The sequence below is a fragment of the Myxine glutinosa genome, chromosome 1, assembly GCF_964187855.1.
Source record: "Myxine glutinosa chromosome 1, kmMyxGlut1.1, whole genome shotgun sequence".
Lineage (NCBI taxonomy): Eukaryota > Metazoa > Chordata > Myxini > Myxiniformes > Myxinidae > Myxine > Myxine glutinosa.
The window spans coordinates 313,913,735-313,941,536 of record NC_136261.1 but is presented as its reverse complement, the minus strand read 5'-3'; the positions used below and the strand labels follow the sequence as shown (position 1 = coordinate 313,941,536).

The following is a 27,802-nucleotide window of genomic DNA, read 5'->3' as shown; positions in this document are numbered from 1 at the left end:
TTACCTTTGTTGCCGGAGGTGGATGGAGGTTGTTTTCACCCGTCTGTTTGTCTGTAATTTTGTCATTATTTTGGTCAATATTGCACTCGAAAGGAAAGACCTCCTGTTTGGTCAATAATTGAATTACTGTATTTTTCGGCGTACAAGTTGATGTGGAGTACAAGTCAAATTGTATAATTTCCCAATTTTTATTTTCTTCATTCATAGATAAGTCAATTTGGAGTATAAGACAGAGCAAATTCAACTACGGTAGTTCGCAAAAAACTGTCAGTCAGAAGAATAAGTAGGTATGAATTCCTCTCTGACACTATCACAATGCATCGATCGCGTACTGTACTTTCAGAGTCGTGAATATTAATAAGCTGTTTTGTGCATATTATTGGGACTACTTTATGGGACCACCTTTCAGATAAATTAGGAGTGTAAATAGTTTTTCAATATGTTTATTATCATATAGAGGTACAATACATTATTTAAAACAAGCTCCATAATAATTATCAGCACTGTCTCATAGCACGTTACATTTTGCCTTTCCCAAACACATTTTTTTTTTTTTTTTTTTTTTTTTTTTTGTATACAATATCGAGGCTCGTGAAAGAGCGAACATTAATCACACAGAAAGACAAACCGACACATAAAACATATAACATAGGGAGCGGTAGACAAGATGGGGAGAGAGGGGGAAGGACACAAACACAACATTTGAGAGCAGGGACCGAGAGACATGGAGACATCGAGAGATCTGAGAGAGGGCGAGGGCTTTGGGGGGGGGGCGTGGGAAGGGGGCAGTGGGAGAGGTATAAAACATATGGACACTGCCAGGACTTCCAGGAAAGAAGTTGGAATTTCAAACAAGGTGGATCTGGGGTGAATTAGCGGGGGTAGAAAAGATCAAGGTTTTGGATGGGGGAAGATAAGAGATGGTGGTGAACAGCTGTTTTAAAGACCTGGAGGGAGGAGTGGGATTGAAGGGAGTGAGGGAGTTTGTTCCAGAGGCGGGAGAAAAGAGGAATGAAAGAGTGAAGGTGAGCGGAGAGCCGAGATTTCGGCAGTTTAACCATCAGAGGGTTGCTGGCAGATCTTGTGCGACCTGTAGGAATATTTGGGGGACAGAGCACAGAGAGAGCTGGGGGTGCAAGGCCGGAGAGGAGTCGGTAGAAGACAGAAAGACCACCTACCTGCCTGCGGTGAGTGAGTGAAAGGCCCTCAGAGATAGCTTCATCGCGGGAGATTCCAATAATTCTGAAAGCTTTGGTTTCAACAGCGTGAAGCCGAGCTAGGTGTGATGCAGGAGCACCGGCCCATAGGGGAGAACAGTATTCCATTGAGCTGCGGATGAAAGCCTTGTATGTGGTGAGGAGCTCAGGTGTGCCGAGGAAGGACTTCGCACGACGGAGGATGCCCAGTCGGCGACTGGCTTTGGAGGCCAGCTTGGAAATGTGGTTTTCCCAAGAAAGATCATGGCAGATAGTGAGACCCAAAATCTTGAGCGACAGAACTTCTTGGAGAGGATTGTTGAGAAAGTAGATGGGAGGGTTGTCCAGTCGATCTTTTCGGAGAGACATAGTAAGAGTGTGAGATTTGTCAGGATTGAAAGACATGTTCCACTTGTTTGACCAGTCTGTGATTTTGTCCAGGTCTTCAGAGAGTGAGGAGGCAGCAGACTGCCGATCTGAGGGAAGAGGAATAGAGCGGCAGAGAGTGGAGTCATCAGCAAAGAGATAGAGAGGATTTTCGAGAGAGTCAGAGAGATCATTGATGAAGACCAGAAAAAGCACGGGGCCCAGAACACTGCCTTGGGGAACTCCAGCCTGAACAGGAAGAGGAGATGAGAGAAACCCATTCAGGGCCACACGTTGACGACGACTAGAGAGGAAGTCCGCCAGCCATGCGTGGAGATTTCCATGGATACCAAAGGAGGAGAGTTTGGTGAGCAGAGCGGGGTGCCAGACCGTGTCGAAGGCACGTGATATGTCGAGGGAGACAGCTCTAATTTCCTGTTTGGCATTGAGGACCTCCATCCATTGTTGAGACAGCAGAAGCAGCATGTCCAGAGTAGAGTGACCTGGTCTGAAACCAAATTGATGATCAGAGATCAAGCCATTGGAGAAGAGGAAAGATTTCATATCAGAAGCAATGATGGATTCCATGACTTTGCTGATAATTGGGAGAAGGCTGATTGGTCTGTAGTTGCTAGGATCTGTTTTTGCACCTTTTTTGTGCAAAGCGGTGATGTTGGCTGATTTCCAAGCAGATGGCAGTTGACCTTGAGCAAAAGAGAGGGTGAAGAGAACAGAGAGAGGGTGAGATAGAGCAGCAGAGCAGGATTTTAGGACCCGTGGGCTGATGCCGTCGGGTCCAGTTGCAGAATCAGAGTCGAGGGTTGGCAGAAACTTTTCCACCTTGTCAGGAGGAAAGGACACGGAGTCCAGGAGCAGCAGGGTACGACTGGGTATGGTGGGTACAGAGAGGGATGGGTTTGGGACACAAGATTTAGAGGCAAACACAGAGTTGAGGCATTCAGCTTTTTCACGTGCGGAGTCAGCTGTGTAGCCGTTTGAGGTAAGGGAGGGGATGGAGGGGGAACAAACACCAGAAACGGATTTGACCAGACGCCACCAGGATTTGGAAGAGGGAGACAGATAAGAGAGTTCGGTCTTGAGAACGGAGAGATATTGTTTCCTGGCTCTCCTGAGGGTGGACACACACTTGTTTCGGGCTTTGTGAAAGGAAATGAGATTTCCTTCCGTTGGATTTGCTTTCCAGGAGACGAAGGCAAGTTGTTTCTGGGCAACAGCCTCACCACAAGATTCCGTGTACCATGGACGGGAGGAAGGGTATGACAACTGAAGACGAGATGGGATAAATCTGTGCATGAGAGAGAGCAATTTACTTTGGAAGAATTCCCAGGATGAGTTGATGTCAGAGGTGGTAGAGATGGGAGACCAGTCCAGATGATTGATGGCTGCTTGAAGACCGTGCCAGTTGGCCTGAGTGAAATGCCAGACTCGTCGACGCTGAGCAGGCTCCCTGAGGATGGTCAGAGAGATGTCCACTTTAACAAGGACATGATCAGATGATCCGATCGGAGCAGAAGAAGAGCAGCAGACATTTTCAGGGAAGTTAGTCATAACCAAGTCCAGAAGAGAAGATGTTCCGTTGACTGAGATCCGGGTCGGGAAATTGACAGATTGTGTCAGTCCCAGTGAGTCGCAGAAGTCCTTTGCTGAGGAGCCATGGCTGGTGAGAGAGGTACCCACACCCAGCCAACTGGCATGATGACAGTTGAAATCACCACATATGAGGAAGAGAGAGTTGGGATGAGTAGATAGAAGTTGGTCCATATCATCAGACAGCGAGATGTAGATGGAGTCATCACTGTTTGGTGGACGGTACAACACACATATGAACAAGAGGTGGGAGCGAAGGGGAAGCCGTAGCCAGAGGTATTCCTGGGGGTGAGGTGGAGAGAGTGCAGTGCAGGGCGAGTGAGGAAGAGAGTTTTTGATAAAGATAGCAACCCCGCCTCCAGGACGAGGCTCAGGTCTATCATACCGGAGGAGGGAGTAGCCCGGGAGAGATACTATGGAATCAGAGACATCATAAAGGAGGAAAGTTTCTGTTAAGCAGATCACGTCTGGTTTGACAGAAGCAACCTGTATGGAGAGATCAGTTAAGTTTGAACGAAGGCCCCGGATGTTTGAGGTCCATACCGTTAATGAAGAGGAAGGGGGAGCATCAGATACAGAACAGGGGGGAGGAGAGGTAGGGTAAGATGTGGAAGAGGTGGAAGAGATAGGGAGAGCTGTTGAAGGTGTGTCAGAGATTTCAGAATAGCTCGGAGAAAGGGAAGGATGGGGCGGACAAAAGGTTTGATGGTGATTGGGTGAGCCACAATGAGGTGTTATTTGAGGAGGGGGAAGAGCGAGGCAGAAGGTTGGGGGAGATGGAGGTGAGAGTTTGAAGGGGGAAGAAGCGGGGAGGACGCTTTGAGGAGGGGGAGTGAGCGGGGGGAAATTGAGAAGCAATGAGGGTGGGGAGATTTGAAGGGGAGGGGTGAGGGGGGAGTTTGGGAGGGAAGGGACAAGGGGAGGGATTTGAAAGGGATGGGATATGGGGGAGATTTGGAGGGGAGGGGTGAGGCAGGAGTCTAGGAGGGGAGGGGCGAGGGGGCATACACATTTCTTACTGACACTAGTTTTTTTATGCGCAGCCATATTCCCGCCATTTTCCTTAACGAACTTAACAGCTTCCGACTTAAAAGCTATCGTGTATGACTTGCATGACTTTACTGGTGGCATTTTGAGATGACGTAGTAAGGATGGATACAGTCATGTAATTACGATTGAAAGGGATGGGATCAAACGTAATACGGCACTTTATAAATGACGTAATCCACCCTAGATTGTTCGGCGTGCATGCACAGAAACCCCTGAGTAACGAAGTCAATATGGGTGGCCTGGACATATTCCATGCCTCAAAGATAAGGTTGCAGAATGAAACGACTACCAAAAAAAAAAAAAAACTTTTAAAGAAGCGAGAAAGGGGTGTGGAACGTACCTGTAAAGATACTTGGGAGAAAGGGGTGTGTGCTTATGCACAACGAAACAGGTGGAGAACTTCCTGATCAACTCTTCCAAAAATAAACTCCTGACTATAGGGCCCGTGAATGGCCGAAGGTTCGTAGATGGGTGCGTTCTAACCAAACTTTCGTGCTTCTTAACATTGGTGGGAAGATCATATCTGGGGCAAACGCACAGGGTATGTTTAAAATGATGATATTGTTATGTCTGGGGGTAAAGCAAAATGTAGAGCAGAGTAGATCTGAGTAGGTAACATGCTTCGAGATATCGCGATAAGGAACACTTCCTGTAATAAGTCCATGTTTAGGCGTTTTGTCGGTTAAGGTGTATAATTGTGAATCTACCAGGAGATTCGAGTGTTAAGTAGTTAGGGATTAAAGATAACGCCCCTGTGAGTCCAACCTGGTCATCAAACCTTTGTCCATTATGGCACTGCAGACCACATAAACATTAGTTAGGACCTTTAGTACAACACTAAATGACGCCTTTCCCCCCTGACATGACTGAGGAAGAAATCAGGCTGGAACACTGCCACAATTGGCCGCCACCATTTACACCTCCGAGAGGCCGATCCGCCTCGCATAGCACGTGCTATGACCGAGGAGCAGGGGTGGGGAGAGTTGAAGTGACGCAGAGGGTGTGACCTGGACGAGCCGGCGAGTCGTGGGAGGCTCTGATTGGCAGAGCAGTGCACCAATGTGACGTCATCGGCCGGAGATATTAGCGAGGGTCGGACGCCATTTTGGAGAGTTCAGATGAGGTCAGAGCCCCGACCTGAGTTGGAGTCCCGGTGCGAGTGAGTCGAGTTCAGTTAAGAGTTCGTGTGCACCCGAGTCGAGTTCAGTACGAGTTGAGTGAGCAGTGCAGAAGAGTTGGTTCGAAGGAGTTCGAGTTGAGAGAGGCAGTCTGGAGAGTTGGATCCCGAGTGTAGATCCTGAGTTGAGTTGAGTTGAGAGTGAGCACCGGACGCCTTTGCAAGCAGTTGGATTCCTGGCAGCGCAGTTCAGAGACCCCGACCCGAGTTGGGCTGAGGTGTAGCCTGGGTCGAGCTCGCTGTCCTGCTGTGGGACCTCGTGGTGCTTCGGAGCTTGGAGCGGGACCTCGGGTGCGGCGGCGCGGGCATTGGCTCGGGCCTAGCGGGGCGTGCAAGGCGGACGGAGGATTCGTCCAGGCCGGGAAGAAGACGACGAGACAGATAAGCCCGAGCTCCGCGTACATTGTGAACAAAAGACATGTTTATTTTCGTATTCATATTCCCCCGTTTTGTATTTGAGGTCTGTGTGCGGGATCCCGATTAGGATATTTATTACCGGCGCGTGCTTTTCCTGTCTTGTTCTTCCCAATAAACCCTTATATTTTTTTTTTTGTACATAATACCTGAACGCAGTTTCCTGTTTGGTTTTAATAGATAAGGCTGCCGGGCTCTTGCCGTTTCCCTCCATTCCGCACGCTTAGATTTTGGAATCCGCTATTGAGCTTCCGCCTGAGGAGTTAAAGCCTCGTAATCGGCAATCCGCAACTCTGATGTTAATTGGAGTTGCGTGACAATATTTAATAGTAATCATGTTTGGGAGGAGGAGTGGGAGTGGGAGTCGTGTGGGCTGTTATAAATAAATATCTTATTTTTGGTTCCGGAGCCACATTATAAATTATACTCGATTTTCCATCTATTGGTGAAACGAGTTCAAACGTGTGTGTGTGTGTGTGTGTGTGTGTGTGTGTGTGTGTGTGTGTGTGTGTGTGTGTGTGTGTGTGTGTGTGTGTGTGTGTTTTATAACCACGGTCGCCGCTAGCTAATTGTATTTACAGGAAATTATAGGAACCCGACTTGTATCGTACACTGATACTTTTTGTATATTCTTGAGTCTGATTTGCATTCAGGAACAGAACAATTATAGTTGACCATTTTTTAATTGCCACCTTTTTGTCTAAAATCGAAATGCTGTAAAATATGTTTGAAAGGTTATTTGAATCACAGATTTCCTGCTAGCAACGGCAGGTTGAAAGTAGTGCCTGTCCAGCTGAACCGAATGAGTATAAACTAAACACACACACAGTGCATGTGCAAAACACCTAATTTATCATTCATACTTCATTTCAAAAGTGCTGTATTGTTGAGTGTGTGCTTTTTATTGATTGGAGAATTGTACATGTTCCAGTGAGCAGGGTAACATTTAATTTCTCACCCAATCAGCAAACATTCCAGGCAATGATTTCTGTGGTGTGTTTTAAATGAACAAATATCCAATTTATTACAGAAAATATCACACTTTGGAATTTTTATTTATTTATGCAATTCGATGTCTTAAACCATAGATAAGTCGATTCTGAGTACAAGTTGAGGCATGGACTTCTGGGGAAAAAGTATTGACTTGTACGTTGAAAAATACAGTATCTTATTTGTTTGTTTCCCCCCCCCCCCCCCCCCCCCCCCCACTTCTAACATTATGACAGTCGACCAGAGATGTTTGAGGTTGATTAGTTTCCGAATGATTGAAGAAAACCTTTAAATATAATCTCCTTTGTTAATTTTCTTTGGAATAATAATTTATTTGTATGTGTAGATTTATTTCATCGCTCGGCAGCTTTTCTTAATACGATACTTATTCAGTGTTTCTATCCCACTGAAGGTGGAAATAATGTTTTTCATTATGATAGCTCAAGAGGAGCCCAAGAAAATCCTGTCTCCAACTGTCATCTTGAGTTTTAGCCTCCCAGAACCATCTGTCAGCATGATAGTTCCAATGTCATCTCCATCCCAGGTGCGTTACATGCTGACAAGAGGTTTTGAGTTTGAATTTATAAACATTCAAATAAAATGAGAGCAACTGCCACAGTATAGGTACTGTACTTCAAATTTATATTGAGCCACTTGCTTTGTAAGTAAGCATTACCATTGCTTGTTAATTCCAGCACTGGAACTGACTGAACTGCAGCCTTGCCTGTGCAACATAACATTTTGTAATGTCTCCCTTTGCCAATCTTGATTATCTCTTCCTCATGATCTGTATGTATGATATATATGATCTGTATGGCTGAAGGTTTGTAGATGGGTACGTTCTAACCAAACCTTCATGCTTATTAATACTGGTGGGAGGGTCATATCTGGGGCTTGTCAATGTCCACAGAGTACGTTTTAAATAATGATACTTAATATTAAATATCATGTTTGGGAGGAGGGAGTGGGGATAGGGTTTTTTGTGGGCTGTCATAAATAAATATTTTTTTGTTTGTTCATTCATACATACAAACACAAACACATACAAATACATACAAACATACATACATACATGCATACATACCATACCTACATATTGTTGTGTCTTTGGTCCAGCTAATGCAGATGCTCTGTGCCCATGAATGACCAAAATGATGTTTGAATTTACTTGCATTCAGAATTAACAAGTTACAATTTCCCAAGTATCACCAAATAAATAACCGAAGCTTAGTGGGTTGCTCGCGTGAGAAGGTGTGAAAATGTTTCTTATAACTAAAATGTTTCATTGGAATGTATAAGGAGAGTCAGGAAGGACCAGATAACAAATAAATAAATGGAACAAATCTGGTGGTCAACCTGTACAATTAATGAAGAAAAGGGAGAAATCACAAACTTGTAAGAAAAGGGAGAAATCACAAACTTGTAAGAAAAGGGAGAAATCACAAACTTGTAAGAAAAGGGAGAAATCACAAACTTGTAAGAAAAGGGAGAAATCACAAACTTGTAAGGAAAGGGAGAAATCACAAACTAGGAAGAAAAGGGAGAAATCACAAACTAGGAAAAAAAGGGAGAAATCACAAACTAGGAAGAAAATGGAGAAATCACAAACTTGGAAGAAAAGGGAGAAATCACAAACTTGTAAGAAAAGGGAGAAATCACAAACTTGTAAGAAAAGGGAGAAATCACAAACTTTTAAGAGAAGGGAGAAATCACAAACTAGGAAGAAAAGGGAGAAATCACAAACTAGTAAGAAAAGGGAGAAATCACAAACTTTTAAGAAAATGGAGAAATCACAAACTTGTAAGAAAAGGGAGAAATCACAAACTTGTAAGAAAAGGGAGAAATCACAAACTTGGAAGAAAAGGGAGAAATCACAAACTCGGAAGAAAAGGGAGAAATCACAAACTTGTAAGAAAAGGGAGAAATCACAAACTTGTAAGAAAAGGGAGAAATCACAAACTTGTAAGAAAAGGGAGAAATCACAAACTCGTAAGAAAAGGGAGAAATCACAAACTCGTAAGAAAAGGGAGAAATCACAAACTCGGAAGAAAAGGGAGAAATCACAAACTCGGAAGAAAAGGGAGAAATCACAAACTTGTAAGAAAATGGAGAAATCACAAACTCGGAAGAAAATGGAGAAATCACAAACTCGGAAGAAAAGAGAGAAATCACAAACTTGAAAGAAAAGGGAGAAATCACAAACTTGTAAGAAAAGGGAGAAATCACAAACTTGTAAGAAAAGGGAGAAATCACAAACTTGTAAGGAAAGGGAGAAATCACAAACTAGGAAGAAAAGGGAGAAATCACAAACTAGGAAGAAAAGGGAGAAATCACAAACTAGGAAGAAAATGGAGAAATCACAAACTTGGAAGAAAAGGGAGAAATCACAAACTTGTAAGAAATGGGAGAAATCACAAACTTGTAAGAAAAGGGAGAAATCACAAACTTGAAAGAAAAGGGAGAAATCACAAACTTGTAAGAAAAGGGAGAAATCACAAACTTGTAAGAAAAGGGAGAAATCACAAACTTGGAAGAAAAGGGAGAAATCACAAACTTGTAAGAAAAGGGAGAAATCACAAACTTGGAAGAAAAGGGAGAAATCCCAAACTTGTAAGAAAAGGGAGAAATCACAAACTTGTAAGAAAAGGGAGAAATCACAAACTTGTAAGAAAAGGGAGAAATCACAAACTTGTAAAAAAAGGGAGAAATCACAAACTTGTAAGAAAAGGGAGAAATCACAAACTTGTAAGAAAAGGGAGAAATCACAAACTTGTAAGAAAAGGGAGAAATCACAAACTTTTAAGAAAATGGAGAAATCACAAACTTGTAAGAAAAGGGAGAAATCACAAACTTGTAAGAAAAGGGAGAAATCACAAACTGGGAAGAAAAGGGAGAAATCACAAACTGGGAAGAAAAGGGAGAAATCACAAACTTGAAAGAAAAGGGAGAAATCACAAACTTGGAAGAAAAGGGAGAAATCACAAACTTGGAAAAAAAGGGAGAAATCACAAACTTGGAAGAAAAGGGAGAAATCACAAACTTGGAGGAAAAGGGAGAAATCACAAACTTGGGAGAAATCACAAACTTGGAAGAAAAGGGAGAAATCACAAACTTGGGAGAAATCACAAACTTGGGAGAAATCACAAACTTGGAAGAAAAGGGAGAAATCACAAACTTGGAAGAAAAGGGAGAAATCACAAACTTGTACACAAATGGAACTACAGACTTGGCATTTAATATGGAATTTTTTTTCTTTTCTTGACTTGGGTTTACTTTCTGAACTGAGTATATCAATCTGGTGAGTTTATTTTACCCTTCGGTGATGTCTTTGTTGAAAGAACCATGTCACTGATTGTCTTTCGCAGCAAGACTTCAATAACAGGATTATATCACAGGTGGCGTGACAAAATGTAAGGACAGGTACATTTGACGATTGGCTTCACAATCGGGTATATAAGGGTTGTTGCGTTCTGTATTAGTGGAAAACAACTGCTGCACGTCTACAAAAGTTATTGCCGCATCCTCTGGAGATGGTCCGTCAACTTGACAATGCTGTTTGTCATGGAGTGGTGGCTTTACGAAATTCTGGCATGAAACAGCGTGCTATTGCTCTGTAGTATGGCATCACTCAAGGTCAGGTGTCAAAGATCCTGAAACGAAATGCTCAGAGGGGTGTCCCTACTCCAATACCGAGGCCAGGACGTCCACGCAGAACCACAAGGAGAGATGATCGCCAGCTGCACCGGTTAGTCTGCAATGGCCGTACCAAGTCAGCTAATCGGCTTAGGGCTGAGTGGCAGCAACTGACAAATGTGCCTGTATCCAGAAGGCTAGTCAACCAACGACTGGTTCAAGCAGGCTATCGTGCCAGGCATCCCCTGAGAAAGCCACGCCTGACCAGACAACACAGCCAGCGCCGATTGCAGTGGGCCAGAGAGCACCGTCAATGGCAGCCAGGACACTGGAATCACGTGACCTTCAGTGACGAGTCTAGATTTCTGGTCTATCGTCAAGATGGCCGCGTCCGAGTGCACAGACAAGTGCAAGAAGCCCACAACGAAGATTGTATAGTGCCAAGAATCCAAGCTGGAGGTGGTGGGGTGACCGTTTGGGCTGCTTTTCATGCAGGGGGCAAAACTGACCTGGTTGTTCTGAATGGAAACCTGAACCAGTTCAAGTACAGGGTCATTCTGGAAGAAACATTGCTTCCATTTGCTCGTGCAGCCTTTCGAGGAAACTTTGTCTTCCAAGATGACAATGCACGGCCTCATCGTGCTCGCATGATCCAACACTTTCTTGCTGACCATGGTGTAGAGCATATGGAGTGGCCTGCCATGTCCCCGGATATGAATCCGATAGAGAACTTGTGGGCAGAATTAACGCGTCAAATCGACAACTTGGACCAGCAGCCTACCTCTGTGCGTGAATTGCAGCAGACTATTGTCACTGCATGGCAAGCGATTCCTGTCCAAACCTTGGCAAATCTCGTGAACAGCATGTCTCGACGTGTACGTGCTCTCCTGAATGCTCGTGGGGGATACACGAAGTACTGAACTGTAATTTTACTGTCCATAATCGCAGTCATAATTTAGCTTTTGTTTTTGTTGAAATTTTTTTTGGCTAATGTGCAAAATAAAGAGATACTTCTGGAAAACGTACAGAAGTTTAACACAGTACTGTCCGTGATTTGAGTTCGATTTTTATTATTTTTATTTTTTTATTTTTTTTGGATACTGAATCGAGGCTCGTGAAAGAGCTAACATTTACTTCACAAACAAATCAACCAGACAAACAAAATATATAAAAAGAGGGAGCGGAAAACAAGATGGGGAGAGAAGGGGAAGCACACAAACACAACATTTGAGAGCAGGGAGATGTGTGGAAGGGAGAGGGCTTGGGGGGAGGAGGCATGAGAAGGGGGGGGGGGGGGTGGAGGGAGAAGTATAAAACACAAGGACACCAAGGACTTCCAGGACAGAAGTTGGTATTTCAAAAAAGTGGAATTGGGGTGAAATTAGCGGGGGTAGAAAAGATCAAGGTTTTGGATGGGGGAAGATAAGAGATGGTGGTGAACAGCTGTTTTAAAGACCTGGAGGGTGGAGTGGGATTGAAGAGTGAGGGAGTTTGTTCCAGAGGCGGGAGAAAAGAGGAATGAAGGAGTGAAGGTGAGCAGAGAGTCTTGATTTTGGCAGTTTGACCATAAGAGGGTTGCAGGCAGATCTTGTGTGACCTGCAGGAATATTTGCGGGACAGAGCCCAGAGAGAGCTGGGGGGGCAAGGCCAGAGAGGAGTCGGTAGAAGATGGAAAGACCACCAACCTGCCTGCGGTGAGTGAGTGAGAGGCCCTTGGAGTTAGCTTCATCGCGGGAGATTCCAATGATTCTGAATGCTTTGGTTTCAACAGCGTGAATATGAGCTAGGTGTGAGGCAGGAGCACCAGCCCAGAGGGGAGAGCAGTATTCTATTGAGCTGCGGATGAAAGCCTTGTATGTGGTGAGGAGCTCAGGTGTGCCAAGGAAGGACTTCGCACGACGGAGGATGCCCAGTCGGCGACTGGCTTTGGAGGCCAGATTTGAAATGTGGTTTTCCCAGGAAAGGTCATGGCAGATAGTGAGACCCAAAAGCTTGAGTGACAGAACTTCTTGGAGAGGATTATTCAGAAAGTGGATGGGAGGGTTGTCCAGTCGGTCTTTTCGGAGAGACATCGTAAGAGTGTGAGATTTGTCAGGATTGAAAGACATGTTCCACTTGTTTGCCCAGTCTGTGATTTTGTCCAGGTCTGCAGAGAGTGAGGAGGCAGCAGACTGCCGATCTGAGGGATGAAGAATGGAGCGACAGAGAGTAGAGTCATCAGCAAAGAGATACAGAGGATTTTCAAGAGAGTCAGAGAGATCATTGATGAAGACCAGAAAAAGCACAGGGCCCAGAACACTGCCTTGTGGAACTCCAGCCTGAACAGGAAGAGGAGATGAGAGAAACCCATTCAGGGCCACACGTTGACTACGACTAGAGAGGAAGTCCGCCAGCCATGCGTGGAGATTTCCATGGATACCAAAAGAGGAGAGTTTGGTGAGCAGAGCGGGGTGCCAGACCGTATCGAAGGCACGTGATATGTCAAGGGAGACTGCTCTAATTTCCTGTTTGGAATTGAGGACCTCCATCCATTGTTGAGAAAGGAGAAGCAGCATGTCCAGAGTAGAGTGTCCAGGTCTGAAACCAAATTGATGATCAGAGATCAAGCCATTGGAGAAGAGGAAAGATTTCATATCTGAAGCAATGATGGATTCCATGACTTTGCTGATAATTGGGAGAAGGCTGATTGGTCTGTAGTTGCTGGGATCTGTTTTTGCACCTTTTTTGTGCAAAGCGGTGATGTTGGCAGATTTCCAAGCAGATGGAAGATGACCTTGAGCAAAAGAGAGGGTGAAGAGAACAGAGAGAGGGAGTGAAAGAGCGGAAGAACAGGATTTTAGGACCCGTGGGCTGATGCCGTCAGGTCCAGTTGCAGAATCCGAGTCGAGGGTTGACAGAAACTTTTCCACCTTGTCAGGAGGAAAGGACACAGAGTCCAGGAGCAGCTGGGTACGACTGGGTATGGTGGGTACAGAGAGGGATGGGTTTGGGACACAAGATTTAGAGGCAAACACAGAGTTGAGGCATTCAGCTTTTTCACGTGCGGAGTCAGCCGTGTGGCCATTTGAGGTGATGGAGGGGATGGAGGGGGAACAAACACCAGAAACAGATTTGACCAGATGCCACCAGGATTTGGAAGAGGGAGACAGATAAGAGAGTTCGGTCCTGAGAACGGAGAGATATTGTTTCCTGGCTCTCCTGAGGGTGGACACACACTTGTTTCGGGCTTTGTGAAAGGAAATGAGATTTCCTTCCGTTGGATTTGCTTTACAGGAGACGAAAGCAAGTTGTTTCTGGGCAATAGCCTCACCACAAGATGCCGTGTGGAATCTTGTGGTGTCAATTTACATCACTGACATCCGTGTGGATGTAAACGATATCAGTTTACATCACTTTCAAGGATCAATTTATTTTCTTCGAAATGTCAAATGTGGTTTTTGTTTCTTTTAAAGGTCACATTAACAAAATCTAGAATAATTTCAACATAATTCCAATGAACTTTTGGTTCTAAGTCATCTTGAAAAGTAAGTTCACCCCCACAAAAAAAATATTCCATATTAAATGCCAAGTCTGTATATCCTGCTGTGGTGCCAAAATTACCGGCCTCATAATATTAACAAAGGAGAAAGCAAGGACTTCAGGCAGGCACGATCTGGTGTTGCTGTACCATGACCCACGGTCACGCAGGTTGGTGTGTGGCACTGTGTGGCTTGGGGCTGGAGAGGAAGGATGCCAATGAGGAGCAATGCGTTTGCGACTCTCAAAGCTTTTCATGGGGAGCGACAAAGCAGAGAGAGAGCTGAAATGTCTTCTGGCTCATGCATGCGCTTTTCTTTCAGGGACAGGCTTTCAAACCTCAGGGACCTCTTTCTAGTCCTATCATTGGCCACCCACTTCCATTGGACAGGGCTGCTTCTTCGACTGCCCCACCCAGTCCAGGGCCCCACAGCTCACTTTGACACCACGACCCACTGTTCTCTGGCCAAACCGCCAGTTATAAAGTTCATTTAATTGTGTGGTACTTGCCATGTGTCTTTGTGCTTTCCTGGGGCCTTTTGTGCCATAAGTTCTCCACCTGCCCTTGCAGATTGTATTGTGCAGAAGATTTCTTGCAGATTGTATTGTGCATAAGTTCTCCACCTGCCCTTGCAGATTGTATTGTGCAAAAACCCCCTTGCAGATTGTATTCTCCACCTGCCCTTGCAGAAGATTGTATTGTGTAAAACAGGAGGTTTTACACAATACAATCTTACTCTGTTCTGCTCTATGAAGGATGGCCAATGCCTCCTCAATGCACATATTACGTACAATTTATTTCTGACAGATCCATCATACAGGCATAAATCTAACGTACTCCAACACATGGTCCACACTATTCTGAGGACAATCTACTCTTTTTAGCACAATGTATCTATGGCCCTCTTCCCCACTTTTCCATGCAACAAAAATAATAATAACAAGCATTCTGAGCATTGCGCTGCAATACATGTCCCCTACCGGCAGTCTGTCGTCCGGAAAACTGTTGGGGAAATTACCAAGGGTTATTTACCGACAGGTTCTGAATCGTTCCCAATCGCTAATTACCTCAGGACGGGCTCACCTGTGATTCGCACTCGGGACTTCGATTTATACACCTTGCAGACAGGTCAGCAGAAGCACGAGAAAACAAGCATTCTGAGTATTGTGCTGCAATACATGTCCCCTTCCAAAGTTCAAAGTGCCATAACTTTGTCAAAAATGATCGAATATGCTAATTTATGCACGGTTGATGCTGGTTTTCAAACTTGATCTGAGGTATGCTGAGACACGTGTGTCACGCCTCGCCTCGTTGATAAGCCCTCAAGGTCGCTCCGTGGAGCGGCCTGCACGTATTGCACTGTGTGAATTATATAATTACCAACTCACGGTCTGAGGTACTAGCGATTCAAGAGATATCCATTTTTTTAATATTCTCGTTTAATTAACGATATCTGCCAAACCACGTGACCTATCGCAAATTCCAAAAGGACATTTTAGTAGACTGACATGCTGAACAGATCTGTGAAGTTTCCCCTCGATTGGATCAAAAATGAGGGAGGAGCTTGGTTTTAAAGGTTCATGCTTAAAACGTCATAACTCTGAAACCATGTGCCGCATGATGTCATGCTCGCTGACCTTTTTGTTCGTCATGGGTATGCGATTTTGCCTGCAAAGTTTGGCCTCGATCTGTTCAGCCTTTGCAGAGAAAAAGGGGTTTTCGTGTTTTCACGAAAAACAATATGGCGGCCGAACCACGTGACATGTGACGTCATAATTACCATTAAAATATTCTACAGACCGAGTCCCCCCTACGGTGAAAATTTGATCTCAATCGGTCCTATTATTGCAGAGAAATTGGTTTTAAAAGGAAATTAAAACTTAAAATGGCACTGAGTTAAGGATCATCAGAATTATCAGAATTCCCAAAGTTCAAAGTGCCATAACTTTGTCAAAAATGATCGAAACGTCGTGAAGTTCGAACTCGATCTGTAACTTATCATGAGGAAACCATGTGCCAAGTTTGAAATCATTAGCATTAAGCGTTTAGAAAAAAGGTCCGGAAAACTGTTCTTTGCGTGACGGACTGACGGACTGACGGACTCACGGACTGACAGAGGGATGGCGTGCAAACCTATAGTCCCCTCTGGTGTACACCGGTAGGGGACTAATAATACATGTAGAAAGCTTGTAAGTATGCTCACAAGTACTGAAAGTGATAATGTTTATTTAATGAACAGTCATTGAATTTTGTTTACTTCCTGACCCACTCAATTAATTGTTTGAAATTATTTTTTCTGCCATCAGAGGTTCATTCACGTTGCTGACATTGGCGCTGACGGTCTAGCTGATCTACCCTTTACAGGTGTCACAAATAAGTCAGCAGGGCTTTCATCCCCGCTGTCTTTGCCGTCTTCTATGCTGCATCACTCTGTTGCATCATCTCCTACTACACCTCATCATTCTTTGGCATCACCCTCTGCTGCACAGCGTTATTCTACAATGTTACCTCCTACTATATTGCATAGCTTGCCAACATCAACTCCTACTACACTATATACTTCGAAAACATCAACTCTTGCTCGGTGGCATAGCTCTACAGTGACAACTCCTGCTACCCTGCATAGCCCAAGAACATCATCACCTCCTGCTATGCGACATAGCTCGACAACATCAACTCCTGCTACCCTGCATAGCCCTAGAACATCATCACCTCCTGCTATGCGACATAGCTCGACAACATCAACTCCTGCTACCCTGCATAGCCCTAGAACATCATCACCTCCTGCTATACGACATAGCTCGACAACATCAGCTCCTGCTATGCAGCATAGCTCTACAGCATCCGCTCCTGCTACCCTGCATAGCCCTAAAACATCATCACCTCCTGCAATGATCTGTAGCTCTACAATATCGCCTCATGTTGCACCTCAGAAGTCAGAAGCTTTTTCAACACCTTTGGTTGCACCAAATGAAGATGATAAATGTGCGTCAGTAGGTCCATTGATTATTATTTTTTCTTAAGTTTAACTGGGTATATCTACTATTTGATTTGCTTTTTGGGTGATACATCTGCTCAGTTTTCAATGTCCTTTAAATGGTTGTGTTTAACTTGGGGGCATTCTCTCTTAGGCCTATCTGATGCCCAGAGAGTCATCACTCATTCTGAAAATCACAATCTTCTTGGACTCAGTGATTTTGATTGGAAGTTGCAACAAGACGATGCATGGTGTGGCTTGCCTGATCAGCCTGATGCATTGCTGTGTCCGCTGGAAAATTCAAGAGGATTGTCCCAAGCTGCATTACGGCTGCTGGATATGGACACGCAACTGACCGCTCTGCAATGTGCGGCAGATGGGATGCAGCAAGACTTGCACTCCAGTAGAAAGGTTTGACCAACACACAGTTAATATATGTGGTGTAATCATAATATACTGTATGTAGTTATAGTAGTTCAGACTAGTTGTTATCCCCCACACAGCAGGAGACAGGGTTTTGCAATCGCTTCTGTGTCTCTCTGTCTGTCCGTCTGTCCAGGGCATAACTTGTTTACTATTTGAGCTTTTGTCGTAAAATTTTCAACAAAACTTTATTATGAGAACATGAAAAAATATACTCAACATCAAAATATACTGATCAAATCTTTAGATGGACACTCATTGAAAGCCTCCATGCAAAAATGAAAACTATTTGAACACAGAGGCAAAGTTCAGCTATCTTTACGAAACACATGTCAATAAACAAGAGGTTGCCTCAATCACAAAAAAAAAGCATTAACATCACAACGGGTGGTGCAACAAAAGTCACAGCACTGCAACACAAAGGTATGCACCTGAATACAGTCAAAAGAAAATGACACAGGATTGGACACAACACTCCTAACAGTCAAGGACAGAATGACAGCAGTCCTCAATATCGTGTGTGTCCTCCCTGAGCTGTGATGCAGGCTGTACACCTCCGACGCATGCTCTGTACCAGGCATCTGATGCGGTCCTGGGGAAGTCTGTCCCACTCCTCCTGCAAGCCTTGAATGAGCATTTGCCGATTGGCAGCCGTTGATCTCCTCGATGCAAGATGTCGACCAATCTCATCCCATAAATGCTCAATGGGATTGAGGTCAGGGGAATAAGGCATCCAAAGCATCACTTCAACACCCTGTTTCTGGAGGCAGTTGGTGGTCAGGTGAGCAGCATGGGGTCGAGCGTTGTCCTGCTGGAAAACTGCAATGTCAGGATCAGCCCGGAGAAATGGCAGCAGATGAGGTCTCAAAACTTCATTGACATAACACTGACTAGTGAGATTGCCTTCGATGACGACCAGAGGTGTCCTGAAACGGGTGGAAATGCCAGCCCATACCATCACACTGGGTCCTCCCCAACGATTGATCTGGCGAATACAGCATGATGCATACCTTTCCCCACCTCTGCGCCATACCCGTTGACGCCCATCAGCAGCATGGAGGCAAAATCTGGACTCATCGCTGAACAAGACTGCACTCCACTGTTGCTGTCTCCAGCGGTTCTTCGACACCATCTTAGTCTGTTCCGCCGATGCACTGAGTTCAACACTGGACCTCTGCAAGGATGTCTTGCCACCAGGCCCCGGCTTCTCAAGCGCCTCCGCACAGTAGAGACACTGATGCGGTTGTTGTGGCGACCTTTTGTCACTGCAGCTGTTTGCGTCGCAGGGCGGAAACAATCACGCAGATGCTGCAGCACAATCCAGCAGTCTTGGTTTGGGGTGGTTACCCGTGGTCTTCCTCTTCGTGGACCATCATTCACAGTTCCAGTTTCACCGTAACGCCTGGCCAGGTTGGAAATTGCAGACTGTGAGCAACCAAGACGTTGGAAAATTGTTCGCTGACTTACACCAGCCTCAAGCATCAAGCATCCCAATTGCCCTTAAAAGTTGTTCAGATGTCAGGTGTGGCATCTTAATTTTCTTGTTTTCCCTGTCAGAAGCCTCTAGTCTAGAGTGACTGTAGACAGCAGTAAATGAATGTCTAACCACGAGAACTGATTTCATTATGAGGGTCATTATTTAAAGGGAAAGATCCCTATACATAACCACTCAAGCATGCCATTGTTGATCAACCAGGTGATTGAAGTGAATTTCCCGTTACATAATCAGCCATTACAATTGAAGAAACGTATTTGTAAAGCTGCACATTTCAAAAAATGAAAGTGATAAGTTTCTTTTGATGTTCAGTTTAATTTAAAATTGGGTCAAAATGTGAAAGGGCAAAATCATAGTGACTATAAATGGCCCTTATTAGCCCCACCATAGGGTGTCAAGCATGAGATGTCCTGTTTTTTTTTTTTTAATTGCTTCCATGTTTCTTTCTACATTTACTATTGAGCTTCCGTGTGTCTGTCTGGGCCATAACATTTTTTACCAATTGAGCTTTTCTCATCAAATCTGCAACACATCTTTATTATGAGAATATGGACAACACAAATTAATAAAATGTACAATTTATTTTTAAGTGTTGTTTTCGTCAAATTTGGTTCGAGTACAAAGTGGACGTGGACGGGATTTGCACTTTGAGATGCTTTCTATATTTCCTTAAAAAATGTTTTTAAATAAGTACTGTAGTTCATTTTCTACATTAATTTTGCTTTCTCTTTTTCTTCTTTTAACCTTATAAAGGGCCAATATGAAACTGTTCTCTTTTCTTTCTTCTTTGTTCTCCAGCTTGTTCACACACTGGAAGGGTTGGAAAAGGTGCTTCCACCCAAGAGCTCATACCCAGCACCCGTTTCTCATCAAGCAGGTTAGTATCAGTCATTTTTTTTTTTCTCTCCTTGTGAAAATCATAATCTGTCACAAATGTTTTTGTGCATCAGTTTTCTTCATTAAAAAATTCCATTACTCTGACCATTACCATCACCATAGATGTCTCCACCAAGCTGAAATTGAATGCTGTTTTGTAGGGGGATATGGAGAAAATTGCAGGCCAAGTTCTGGTCCAGCAGCAGCAGGAGGCTTCACCCCTCGTCTCTCGCTATCCCTTTCTGATGTCTCATCCATCACCTCCCATTCACACAAGCCTGTTTCCTCAGGTAAGTTGTTCAGTCCTAATGATATGAATATGACTTCCTGGAGGATTCCCATTTCAAGTTATTAAAAATAATTGTTGCCGCATCGTATGCATAAAATACATGAATATTTATCATGCTGATATTGGAATTCTGCAAATGGATGAATATAACATTTCCAACCATTCTACTGTAAGTCATGGAATTGTATAACACGAGCGGGCACCCCCACCCTCCGGGTGGGAGTTCCCATGTCGGCCCACTGAATACAGAGTGTCCATGCAGTCAAATTGGCGGAAAATTGTCATGTATAGCACCACGATCAATATAGTAATCACTAGGATGAGTCACGATGTTAGGAAAGCTTGGGTTAAAAACGCCGCATCGTAATCACCAATATTGTAATCACCTCTGTCAGAGGTGAGGTAACATGAGGTGAGGAAAGCGTGTGATAAAGAAGCCATAGCGTAATCATCAATATTGTGATCACTGCTGTGAGAGTTGAGGAAATACGAGTTTAGGAAAGAGTGTGATTTGCCGCACTACCTTAATGGACCGTTGTTTGCTGATGCGGTTAGAGTTAGACGCCATAACAGCAGACACAAGTAAGGATGCTGGGAAAAATTGTCACACCCAATTGGTCAGTGTCGTGACCAATCGTTGAGTGAATATTGCTGACATAGCTACAGCCGCACAACGTCTATTTATTATAGTAGATTCTGCCTCATAATGAATGACACCTGTGTATATACACAATGCTCCATGTGTTATGGATATATATGTATATATATATATATATACAGTATATATATATATATATATATATATATAATAATAAAGGAGTCTTATATAGCCCCATCAAGCAGAGTAAACTACCCTCATGGCGCTTTACATTATCATGCGAACGCGCACACATACACACACACAGACACACCTTCACTCTTGTATTCGCTATTCGCTATTCGCTATTCCTCGATCGCTATGATCGCTGGATCGCCTGGATCGCTATTCCTCTCCCTCCCCATTCAAAACCCACAGATGTGTACTCCCCTTCCTCCTCCCCTCCCTCCCCCGCACATGTACACAGACATACTCTCGATCTCTGTCCCACCTCAAACCAAAGGGAAAACAGGACTTAGACTTTGAAAGACTTGTGAAACAGATAGGTTTTGAGGGAGGTTTTAAAGGCAGGAAGAGAGTCAACATGTCGAACAGAGGAAGGCAAGTCATTCCAGAGCAGAGGTGCAGCAAAGGAAAAGGATTTTTCGCCAAACGATTTGGTGCTGGTGCGCGGCGGCTCTAAGGTCATAGAGTCGTCGCTTGAACGAAGCCGTCGCCGATAGATAGATAAGATATATATATATATATATATATATATATATGTATATATATATATATATATATATATATATATATATATATATATATATATATATATATATATATATATATGCGCGGCGACTCTAAGGTCATAGGTTTTATATATATATATATATATATATATATATATATATATATATATATATATATATATATATATATTGTTACGGACACGACTTTGATGTTATGGTGGGCCGAGCGGAATGGCCGCCGTGTTCGCACAAGTTACCCGATTATACTCGAACCTTGGCCGAGTCGCGCTACACTAAATCAATTGAGGAAAGGACACAACGGCTGGGTTTAAAATGACACGACACCAGGGGTACAGTTCTCAAGACCTCCGGAGGAGGTTATAATAGTTCGGAACGTTTAGATTACAGGGATGAGAGAGACAGCATAGAAAGATAGGCACTTAATTACGGTCTTATAGTAGCCCCGACAGACGACAGATAAACAGGACAAAACTGACTCACACGGGGATTGATGGCAAGGAAAGGCAGGTAGTCGAGGCTCAAGGTGCACTCTTGGCTCAGGGACAGGATACAGTACGGTCCAGTAGATGCAGGGAGGTCACAGCGCTCGGAGGTCGCGACTGGTTCTTCTTCGTGGCTGAGGCGCATCTGACGTCACGTCCGGTAAGTCGCTGCGTATATCCGGCGGGGAGTGACACGCCCTCGGCTCGTTAGCTCCGCCCCAGATGGAATCGGCCCGTTGCTTCTTATTGGGTGCGGGGGTTACCGGGCTCCGCCCTTGACGAGGAGCTGACAGCCAGCCCCTTCGTGGTAACCCCGTGGGCGCACATGGCAATGGCGGCTAACCAAGCCGGTGTGAGGACGCACACTCCCCGCACCGCGGCCGCGCCGCCCCCGCTGTGGTTGTAGTTGTTGTTGTTGTTATTGTTTCATGGGGAAGATGGGAGGAGGTATGGGGAGGTCCTAAACTCACTACTGGTGCCATACAATCACATTCTGGTGCAACGAAGAGTCAGAATTAATGGAAACGAGTCCTTAACTGACATAGACTAAGAATAACTAGCAAGAGGTCCGAAAGTTGTCTACGTGAGATGCGGTGGACCTGGGCACGACATTTAATGGGGGAAGAAGGGGAAGGTCGGTTCTACAGAGTGTTGTTTACAGACAATGGGACGAGGGAATGGGGGATTGGGGAGTATTGGGGAAATAGGGGAATATTTACAAGCGGATATGGAGGCCAAATCCCATATCCGCAACATTGCACCCTTCTCTACCCTCGGGGCGTCCCGACCCGATAAATTTTTACCTATTTTAGTGTGGCACTCAGATGTAGTTCCCTCTACTATTAACTCTACCCTGAGTGCGACAGTTTTACAGATATTCACAAATGAGTAAATATGTCCCCCTGCGACGTTGCACCCTTCTCCTCACAGAAACACACCCACAGGATAACCGAATCGCGGAAAGAATTCGCAAACTAAACATACAGCCGGTAGGGAGCATTATTTACACAAGACTACGCTGATATTTACACTACGATCCAGGACCTGTTTTTGGAGGAACACATGCAGATGTTATGCATAGAGAGAGCACGCATGCCAGCATCGATACACCAACCCACGAGTGCTCTGTGGCCTTACGGCCTTTAATAATGTGCAGAGCACCCCTTCCAAGCACCAAAAGCACCACCCCAAGCACCAATCGGTGCAGTCACCATTGTTCATTAAAATAAAAACAACAACCCCTAACCCTGCAGGTGTCTCTTGCTCTTCGTGTGGTGCACTTGGCCTTCTGGCTTCTTTAAAAAATAAAGAAAGGCGCCAACCGCGTCCATTTCTTTATTGTGGCCGTCAGGGGCCAACTATAAGTGGTTCACCTGTATGGCGTAGGTGCCACGTTGACCCATAGGTCCATCCACGGGTGGTGCTTGGCCGCAAAAGAACTGCGGTCCATTGTGGGTGGCCACCAAAATTGCGGTCCATATGGTGTATCGATCCAGGCAGCAAGCAGCGAAAGTGCAGGCCCACAACTGCGGAGCCAGCACCTCTCTCTCCTCTCTCTCTGCCCCAAAGCCAGATCCTCGGAGGTGGGAGACAAAAGAAGAAGACAAGTGAGTAAGGTGGTAAGGGCGCAAAAGTGCACGCAAGACAAGGTGATGCACACTGGGGGCACATGGGAACCAGGTGAGACAGGTACGTTCCTACCGTACGCCCCCCCCCCCCACCAGGTAACCTACATGGCCCCTCCCTTACCCCTTACTGTATCCACAAAACACAACACTACCCATAAACATCTACTTTACAAATCAACAAACGTCCCTACTGTCTTCCCCGTTCCTCCCATAAACCAAATTCGTCTTCTCTCCCTCCTAACCAATCAAATTTGCCATTTTCAACTCTCTTCAAAATTTGCCATCTCCAACTGAACATCAAAATTTGCCATTACCAATTCATCATCAGTCCCTCCTAAGGAGGGAGAGATGGAATCACCCCAATGTCTCATCCACGTCGTGATGCGTCTCACCAATCCACACAGCAATTCTCATTTCCTGCACACAGAACAAAGAAAACACAGGTGTGGAGTCATCATCACCACAGGTAAGTGGCTGCGTATGGTGCGACAGGTTCATCAATCCTAACTATTTCCTAAATGACTTTAACAACTTTACATTACCCGGGGTCTTTCTCCTGCCAAACCATTGGCCCTCTTACACTATGGGTTCTAAAAACCAATTCCCATTGACCAAACTGTGGTGCTTTTCAATTTGGGGTCTCACTCCCCCGATTCATCTCTCGGTGCCCTCGTACAATTTCTGGGCTGTGACGTGTAGCTCTCCTCGCCGGTCTACCCACCTGCACACCTCCACCACTGCAGTTGCCTCCGAGCTCACCTGCTCCTTACCCTAACCTAACTACCTGGAGAAGGCCCTCTGGCGCTCTCCCCACTCGGTGCCCTCTCTGGCACTGGGCTACCCGATCCACACCCAGGATCCTCAGGCACCCACTGACACTAACGGCTCCCAGAGCCCACCTGCGGCCTCACCTGGCCGACATCCTCACAGTGGTGGAGTGCCCAACCAACTACACACACTAACAGGCTACACGCCCAGCCATTTCCACAACACTAATGCACCCATCCACAACACCATTCTGCAACCGCACCACAAATGCCAATATCCAACCACAATTTACCTATTCCCTCTACCTAACACTTACACTACCCGCCCCGGGTACTCGTGAAAGGGGTCCACTCTTCCCCCATCCACACCTTCGCACCATGCACACCACTCCGTACCACTTACTCCAACTCTCTCCACACACCTGTACCTGCACACCTGTGCTCTCACACCTGGTGCCACCTGCACCCTTCTCTCCCCAAGCGCATTCGCGCTGATCCACAACACTCATTACTCACACACTGTTCCACACACCTGTCCAGTTGCACACCTGTGCAATCACACCTGTTCAATTCTCACACACACGGCATCATCTCAGCTAACTACTCCCTTCTGAAACTTGCGCTTCCCAGTCGTCCCTTTAAACTATTGCGCTCCCTCGTCATTATCATCCATACTAATCTACCTGCGTCCCCACTACAGGTATCAGTCACTAACTAAACTTAACGTCACCTAATGTCATCTTCGCTAGATCCCTACCAATATCCTAACCCACCCGGGCTAGTTTTCACTGCCATACACCCCATAAGCTATTGCTCCTTTGCCCCCACCATGGGCAGGGTGGCAGGGATGCCACCCTTACCCACCGGGCCCATCGCTCATCAATCCCCCAGTCCTCTGGCACTAATAAGCCCCCCTTATTCAGAGGTACTGGGTCCCGCCTCGGCATCTAAAGCCGAGGCAATCCACGGGGGCGCCTGCTCGCCGGTGTAAGGTCTTATCCGGTCGGCGTGGACGATCCGAGGGAGGGCTCGTGGCCCCATTTTGATCTTAATGACCACGTCACAGATTTGCGACAGGACGACTCCTGGGCCTTGCCAGGGGGAGGTGAGTTTTGGGCACCTTCCCTTCCGTCTCCGGGGATTCAAGAACCAAATCTTCATCCCCGGAGCGTATTGACTCCCCTGGCTCCGGTCGTCGTACCTGCGCTTCATCTTTTCCCCCGCCAGATGGAGTTGGCGGCGGGCGAAGGCATGGACTAGCTCCATGCCTTCCTCTAGGTGACGTGCGTACCCCTCCCTCGGCGGGTTAACCACTGTGTCTGGCACGGGACCGCATAGCAAGTCGGCGGGAGCCCGTAACTCCCGCCCATACATAAGCAACGCTGGACTGCATGCGGTGGCCCCGTGCTGGCTGGTTCGGTAGGCCATTAGCAAATAAGGGAGATGTTCGTCCCAGTCATCCTGACGGGTGGCGGTGAACAGTGCCAGTTGTTGGATTAGAGTTCGGTTGAATCTTTCCACCATCCCGTCAGATTGAGGCCTTAAAGGCGTTGTTCTGGTTTTCCGAATTGACAGGAGACTGCACACATCTTTTAGCAATTTGCTCTCAAAATTTCGTCCCTGGTCGGTGTGCAACTCCTGTGGAATCCCATGCCAGCACACAAATCCTTCCACGAAGGCCTGCGCTACCACCCCTGCTTCTTGGTTGGGGAGGGCGTAGGCCTCCGGCCACTTGGTGAAGTAGTCCATCACAACGAGGATGTACTTATTACCTAGGCGGGTGCGGGGTAGTGGGCCTAGGATATCCATGGCCACCCGCTCTAGGGGGGCCCCCACCTGGTGTAATTTAAGGGGGGCCCTCATCCTCCGTGCTGGTCCCTTTTTGGCAGTACAGGCGTCGCATCTCCGACACCAGTCCTGTATGTCGCGCCCCATATTCACCCAATAAAACCTCCGGCGTACCTGCGATGTCGTCTTTGTCCTGCCCAAATGGCCGCCGGGGCGGGTACCATGCACCTGTTGCAATATATCGGTCTTAAATTTGTTTGGGACTACCACCAGCCAGGAAGTTCTATCAAAGGGAACCTCCACCCACTTGCGATACAAGATGTTATCCTTCAATTCCAGAGTTTTCCACTGAGCCCAATATGCCTTTGTTTGCGCCCCGAGGGGGGTGACCTCTTCCCCATTAGGTCTTTGCCCCAATTTGACCCAATTGAACACTGGCCCCAGGACAGGATCCTCCTGCTGGGCCGTGCTCCATGCCAAAGTTCCGAATTCCTCATCTGCGGTTAGTGGCAAAATTGGCCCTCTCACCCGGGTTGCCCGGACAACGAGGGTCGGGTCCGAATCGCCCAATTGTTCCCTCTCCTCGTGTCTCGCACAAAATTTGCAGTTTTCCCCCAGACAAGGACGCCGAGAGAGTGCTTCCGCATTACCATGGGCCTTCCCGGCCCTATGGGCCACATCAAAATCGTACTGCTGCAACTTTTCCAACCACCTTGCAATTTGGCCCTCTGGTTCCTTGAACCGAAGGAGCCATTGCAAGGAGGAATGGTCAGTTCTAACCAAAAATTTCCGCCCGTACAAGTACGGGTGGAAATGGTTCATGGCAGCCAGCATAGCCAATAACTCTTTGCGAGTGACGCAATAATTTCGCTCGGGCCTACTTAAGGCCCGACTATAATAACCAATCACTCTCTCCACGCCCTCCTGTGTCTGAGACAAAACTGCGCCCAATCCTTCCTGGCTCGCATCCGTGTCCAGGGTAAATGCCCCGTCGCTAGTGGGGTAAGCTAGAAGGGGTGCGGATGTTAGACACCCCTTCAATTTTTGGAAGGCCTCGTGGCACTCCCGTGTCCAATTAAATCGCGTCCCCTTCTCTGTAAGCCGGTGGAGGGGACGGGCCAACTCCGCAAATTTCGCCACAAAGCGCCGGTAGTAGGAGCAGAATCCCAAAAATCCCCGCACCTCTTTGATGGTACGTGGTGCGGGCCACTCCTCTACCGCTTTAATTTTGTCTGGGTCCGTTTTTACCCCCTCGCGGCCGATCACGTGACCTAGATAGGCCACCTCTCTTGCAAACAAAGTGCACTTACTCGGGTTCAGCTTCAACCCTGCCTGTCTGAGGCACCCGAACACCTGGTCCAAATTAGCTACTGCCTGGGGGAACGTTTGGGCATGTACCAGGACGTCATCCAGGTACACCAGGCATGACTGCCATGGCATGCCGCCTAGTACATGCTCCATCAATCTTTCAAAGGTGGCGGGGGCGTTACACAAACCAAACAGCATCACAGTAAACTGATACAGTCCTGTATCAGTGGCACCGGCACCTGTGGAAAATGCCGTTTTCTCCTTCCCTGCCCTATCCATCTCCACCTGCCAATACCCACTCTTGAGGTCCAAAGTCGAGAACCAATTTGAGCCCGCAACGGCATCGAGGGTGTCATCAATTCTTGGCAGGGGATACGAGTCCTTGAGTGTCACGTTGTTTAGCTGGCGATAGTCCATGCAGAACCGCGTGGTCCCATCCTTCTTTTTGACCAGCACAACAGGTGACAT

General features: G+C 46.1%; 1 protein-coding gene across 4 annotated transcripts in view; it reads left to right on the top strand.

Moving 5' to 3' along the window:
* LOC137440139 (uncharacterized) overlaps window positions 1-27,802 on the top strand; it is a gene marked incomplete at its 5' end in the record, with an annotated part of 156,144 nt that overhangs the window by 10,537 nt on the left and 117,805 nt on the right. For all 4 annotated transcript variants that reach the window (XM_078769075.1, XM_078769060.1, XM_078769067.1 and 1 more), the window contains 5 exon segments: window positions 7,242-7,345; window positions 16,258-16,936; window positions 17,083-17,339; window positions 19,645-19,723; window positions 19,884-20,012. In XM_078769075.1, the coding sequence (XP_078625201.1) occupies window positions 7,242-7,345; window positions 16,258-16,936; window positions 17,083-17,339; window positions 19,645-19,723; window positions 19,884-20,012 (1,248 nt within the window).